Below are 6,000 nucleotides of genomic sequence, written 5' to 3' on the forward strand. Positions count from 1 at the left end.
TCTTGTCTGTCCTTCACCCTTGCTCCTTACTATCCCTCTGTTGTCTCCCCCATGCCTGTCCCTCCATCTGCCCCATCTTTGTCACCTACCTGCCCCTCATCCAAATCCCTCTGTCTCCATGACTGCTTTCTGCCCCCTGCCCCATGGGTTCCTTGTTTGCCCCCTCCCAGCAGCTCTTACCCAGCTGGCTGTCTTCTCCTGCCGTTCCAGGAGCTTCTGCTGCAGGGTCTCACCGAGGCCACCAGGAGCCCCAAACCGCTGCACGATGGCCTGGCTCCTCCTGAATTGCTCCTCAGGCACCAGGTGCTGCATGCACCGCAGGTAGGTGGCCAGGGTCTGCTGCAGCGGGGGCACGGGGAGTTTGGGCAGCCCCTGGAAGAGAAGGTTCACAGGCTTTGGTTCCTCTTCTCATGTGTGGCCCATGCCTGTCCCCAAATTGATCCCCTGTGTCTATTTCCATCTGCCCCATCTTTGTTCCCTATCCTGGGACTCACCTGTTGCCAGGGCTCAGCTCAGCAGAACTGTGAACTTAGGAAGCTCCTGTTAGCTTTCTCCCACACCCCAGCCTGGCCTCTAGGAGGGGACAAAGTGCAGAGGAAAAGACCTTGATGCTGACACCAGACAGACATGGGTTCATGCCCCGACCCTGCTGCTGACCATCTGTGTGATCTTGAGCAAATCACCCCTACCTCTGTGCCTCAGTTTCCTACCCTGTAAAACAGAAGTAATAACCTCTATCTCTCATAAGGTCAAAGAGATCACGAATATGAAAGTGCTTATAAACCATGAAGAATGAGTGTAAGATGAAATGGTCCTGTTATTGATATTGACTGCTGGCCACTCTTAATTTAGGACTTGTTCCCAGCTGGGGCTCCACAATCCAACTGATCTCCAGACCCAAAGGGTGTGACTCTAATGGAGACATTTGGACAGTTGAAAGGTGGTGTGAGGTATAGTTCACTGCTTGCCCTAATGACCAGAATTCTGCATGATATTTCCTGGGAAGGTGACTCATGCACTGGGCTCCTTATTAAATCCCTCCCAGTTATGAAACACAGGGAGGGGCATTTAGCTGCATGTGGGTATGGGGCGCAGGTAGGGGGGAATGCATCGGAAGTTTTTCCACTCTTAATCTCTCCAAGCCTCAGCTTCCTCCTTCATAGGCCATAAATAACAATTCCTATGTGAGAGAGGCACAGAGAGAATTAAATAAGAGAAACAACTGGCCCCAAATAGGCACATCATAAAATGTTATGATATTACTATCCTTATCCCTCCAGATGGATTCCTAAGAGAAAACCCATAATACCTGGGGGCCCCCAAAGTGTCTCAAGAATCTAAGTAGAACTCCCCACCCATGTCCTCCTGATCTGGGCTTCTCAGTTTACGAGCTCTGTCACCCTGGGATCTTGTGTGCGTTCAACAGTGTTATGGCTTAGCCTGGGAAGGAATTTTTGTCCCATTTTCAGATGAGGAAACTGAGGACCAGCAGGTGAAGAGACTAGTCCAAAGTCATCCAGCCATTCAATGGCAGAGCCAGGACCTGAAATCAGTCTCCGCTCCCCACCACCGACAGCCCTTCTGCTCCTTCCTCCTTGGTCGTTCTCTCCCTTGCTCCCTTTTCCATCCATCCTTTTCCTTCTTCCTCACTCAGCTGGTCACAATCGGAAACCAGGACTTTTCATACTACTGCTTAAACTTTACAAAGCTGGAAGATGGTGGGCTGCTTTCTTTTCAGGGGTTTCTCCTCTGTGGGGTGGTGGGGTCAGTGAATTTCCACCCCGGCCAGGCTGTGGAGTGAAGGGGGTCCATTGAATGCTTACCTGTGCTCTGCTCCCACTGCTGCAGGGACTGAAGCGAGCCCCCATCCCCACCCCCGGGAGCTCTGGACAGGCGGACCCCAAGTGTGAGTGAGCCGGAGAGCATGCGCTGATGAGGGAAGGGGCTCTGCTTGTCTGAGCCTGTCTCTAGAGTTCACTGCCCTAGGGGGAGGGAGGAGGGTGTCAGTGCCAACTATGGACTGCTCCTGCCCTGGGGAACCCTTGAGGACGGGTCCGGGCAGCATTCCAGGTTGCTCAGCCCACTCCCAGAGAGCCAGGTCCAGCCTCCCCACCAAGCTGCTCTAGTTCCCTCTTCCTTCTCTTGGGGTCTTGGGGTTCTGTGTGGTGGGTGAGTGGGGAAACATCTACAGAAAGCGCAGTCCAGCTGGTGGCTTGGCCAAGAGTGCCAGCAGATCTGGCTGGAGCCCCTGCTAGAAACAGGCTACCCTTCTTCGGAGCTCTGACAGTGACTCAGCCTGGGTCATGGGGAATCAGTGATGGGTAAGGAGGAGTGAAGCAGGAAATCTCTGCTCAGATGTCTCAGCCCCCTGGGGCTCTTCCCAGACTCTCGTGGGCTTCTGGCCTTGCCTGGGTACAGAGGCAGGGACTTGTACAAATGAGGGTCTTTGGGCCCTGGGGTCTTAGATCAATAAACATTTCTGGGCAATTTACGTGAGCCGGGGCTCGCATTTCTGGGCTGGACTCAGGGACAATGGAGATACAGAGCCTGCTCTCAAGGCAGCCACAGTCCAAAGTGAGGGACGTGCCACGGACCAGAGGCAACAACAGAGGTGTTTGTCAGGTTGTTTTTCTGGACAATGTGGTGAGCAACTTCACGAGGAGAAGCCAGAAAATCCTGATCAGATTTTCAAATGAAGCCCTGGGGTTAGGGTTGGGGTAAGGAGGTGTCAAGAAGACAGGAGGCGCCGTGTGCAACAGCCTGAAGATCAGATGTGTCGCTGTATCACTCTGGAATGTGGGTTGAGTATGGTGGGGAGGGAGGATGCCTGCCCAGGGAAGGGTGGCATTGTCTCAGACCAGTGGGGAAGACGGCGCCTAAGCCTCCAGGGCTGACAGCAGCTGGCACTGGGATGTGACAAGGCTTAGAGTAGGGAATTCAGCCTTATCCTAAGGCAGTTCCACTGGGTTCACAGCCACTGGAGGTGGAACTTGGAGAGAGGGGAGGCCCTGAGAGAAAAGAGAGTGCCTGGCTCAGGTCAAGGGCTCTCCCTGGCCTTGGAGGTTAGGAAGCGTGGCTGTCAGCATCCCCTCAGTATTCCCTGATGCCTCTCCCACCTCTCCAGGCCTCCCCGGGCTCCTCAGCAAACTTGGGGCAGGGCTGCAGCCTGGGCCTCCTGCCCAGGAGAGCACAGAGCTAGGGGCCAGGCAAGAGTTGGGGGTCAGTCCCACTCCGGACTGTTCTGGAAGCAAGAGTTTGTGACTGGGGAGAGAGGGATCCAAACATCACTTACAGGCTCCTCGTCACTGCTGGGACTTTTTGCTGCCGTCTTAGGGGGCGTTTTTTCGAGGATGGGCATCTTGGTGACTCCTGATTGGGGAAGCAGAGGTGTGGACCTGGGGACCAAGAAGCAGAGAGGCATCAATACAACAGCCACCTAGACCGGACCCTTCACTTCCCACAGCCTGGCACCCTGCCCCTGCCCTGTGAGGAGGCCAGAGCTGGGCAGCAGTGTTCACAGCCCTCCCTGTGGGCCTGGTCCCAAACTCCTGACCTCCAGACCAGTGCACACACTGACCACCGTGTCCTCTCTGACTCCAAATAGGAGAGGGTGGGGCCTGAAATGAGTCGCCAGTTGGCACCTGCTCCACAAAACTGCTGTCATCCAGCCTCAACTGGCCACCCCAGAGCAGCGTGGGAGAGAGCAGGGCTGGGCTTGCTCATTCCAGATCCATGAGGAGTCACTGGCAGAGCACTTGCGTTGTTCCTGCCTGGGACCCGATAGATATGTGCTTTGCAGATTAAAATCTCTCTTTCCCACTAGACTGTGAGCTTCTCCAGGGCAAGACTACACCTGCCGTGTTCAGTGCTTCACCTCTGGGCCTTAGCCCTGTGCCTGGCATGGAGTAAAATCAGTGTTGGGTAGCTGAGTACAAGGAATGCATGCGCACATGAATGAATACAAGGTCCTCTAAGGCTCTGGGCTCCAGGAGACACTCTAGGCTTATCGGAGACTGGCCCGTGGCCAAGGCAGGGAGGACCCTGCTGGATGGGCTGTGACTTAGGCAGTCTCTGGTCGGCTGGCTCCCAGTGTAGGTGGCATGAGAATGCTGAGGGAGATGGTACAGGGAAGTTAGGCAGCCCAGGCCCCTAGGGGCCCCCTGAATAGGCCTGTAAGGAGGTGGATTAATTCTGAAGGTACAGTAGAAGTGAGCCAGGCCAAGAGGGGCAAAAGCCAGTTTTTAAGGCTAGTGGGGCCCAACCTTTACCCTCAGGGCCCAACCTCCATCCCTAAACATAATCCTGCATAAGCATAAGCACCCACCCATGGTGTCCACTCATCCATCCCCTATTCTCTCCCAAGAGCCTAAAGCTAAGACTTAGCCCATTTTACCCCCAGGCAGACACAGTTGGAGAGGAGGGTTGGGTGCAAGGCACAGTTGACCCTAAGACACAGCATCCAGAAAGATAGATAATCCCGGCCCAGGGGTGGAGGAGCCTGGGGTTGCCTGGTAGCACTGGGCAGAGAATGTAGAGTCCTTGCGGACACTGTGCCACAGCACTCGGGACTAGGTGGTCCCCAGACCGGTGAGCGCCCTGTAGCATAGGGGCTGCCGCTACCCACTGCAAAGCAGAAGCAACGGCATCCAGATGAGAGTCGATCCCAGCGCCACGGGAGTTTTGAGGGGGCGAGTAGGGCAAGGGCAAGGTGGTAAGGGCCCTATAGACAATGCAGCCAATGCCTCCTCTTGCTCTGGCCCCCAGCCAGACCATAGCAGGAAGATACTAGTCAAGACTCAGAGACCCCATGTCTTGCAGAGGCACAGGAGATTGAAGTAGGATGGTTTCATGGGTGCCAAATGGGAGGGCCTTGTTCCTGCCGGCCAGCTGCTCTTCCTCACTGGCCCGTGGGCTGGCGCCTAAAGGGTGTATTTGTGTCGGTATCTTTCTACGTCAGTTTGGTGCCCTCCACTCCACACTCCCACCAGCCTGGCTTCTGAAGCCTGCCTGGAGGGGTCTCTGCTTTGCCCTGGAAGCCGAAGCCCAGCTCAGCCCGGGCACCACAGGCTGCCCGCGTGCTCCAGGGGCTCCCTGCCACCCGGCTTATATCTGCCACTTGCGCCCATGCCTGCACCCCATCTCCCGCCTCCGTGAGAGAGTCGGAGAGAGGCAGGTGCATGCCAGCACTTCAGGGGGTTGGAGTGAGACCTGCAGACCCTCCAACTGGGCACGGGAAGTGCAGACCTTGGCACTTAGCAGATGGGGGTTCAGAAGTGTGGACACACACGTGAAGCCGCGAAGCTGACAGTCAAGGCTGTCCAAGCCCTTTCCCCCAACTTCGCACCATCCAGCTCCCCGTCCCCCTGCCCCCACCCTGGGTGGAGAAACACCAGAGCCACAGAATCCCTCACTCTCCTGGCCGTCCCCCGACGGCCGCTGCCCTTCGGGACTCGGAGGACTCCGCGGGCTCTGGGGCCTCCCGGCCCCGGCGCGGTCCCTGGACGGTGCCTCCCTCCGCACCCGGCTCCCCGCGCTGTGCTCCGCCAGACCAGCCCTACTCACCTGCTCTCCTCGTCTCTGCTGCCTCGGCCGCCGCTGCACCGCACCCAGCAGAACTAGGGGCTAGAATGTGAGCCGGAAGGGATTCGGGGGCGCGTCAGCAGTGCGGGGGTGGGGGCCACCGCCTCAGTCGGTGGCAGAGCCTCCGACGTCGCCGGGTCCCCAGGCCTCGCGACTGGCTGCGAGCGAGCCGGCCGCGCCAGTCGCCTCCCCTCTTTCCTCCTGTTCCTCCTCCCTCCCCTTTCTCCCTTTTCCTCCCTCCCCACAGCCCCACCCCTACCTCTCACCCACTCCATCCTTTGTCTCCCCCACCCCTGCCCCGCCCCACCACTCCGCCGCCTTCCGGGATCCTACCTCCCGGCCCCCATCCCGTGCTCTGACGGCTTCCCGGACGATCTCTCGAAAAGGCAGCGGAATCCAGGCCCGAGATGGGGGGTGCAA

General features: G+C 57.4%; 1 protein-coding gene across 1 annotated transcript in view; it reads right to left on the minus strand.

Annotated features, from left to right (window-relative positions):
- Positions 1 to 5,649, minus strand: part of CHAT (choline O-acetyltransferase) — a 47,698-nt gene extending 42,049 nt beyond the window's left edge. Inside the window, exons 1-3 of the mRNA XM_036829100.1 lie at positions 5,563 to 5,649; positions 3,293 to 3,395; positions 181 to 372 (exon numbers count right to left, since the gene is read on the minus strand). Of these exons, the coding sequence (XP_036684995.1) occupies positions 181 to 372; positions 3,293 to 3,358 (258 nt within the window). The 5' untranslated portion in view covers positions 3,359 to 3,395; positions 5,563 to 5,649. The remainder of the gene's footprint in view (positions 1 to 180; positions 373 to 3,292; positions 3,396 to 5,562) is intronic.
- Positions 5,650 to 6,000: the final 351 nt, after the last annotated feature.

Source organism: Balaenoptera musculus, chromosome 16 (genome assembly GCF_009873245.2).
Source record: "Balaenoptera musculus isolate JJ_BM4_2016_0621 chromosome 16, mBalMus1.pri.v3, whole genome shotgun sequence".
In the NCBI taxonomy this organism is placed as follows: domain Eukaryota; kingdom Metazoa; phylum Chordata; class Mammalia; order Artiodactyla; family Balaenopteridae; genus Balaenoptera; species Balaenoptera musculus.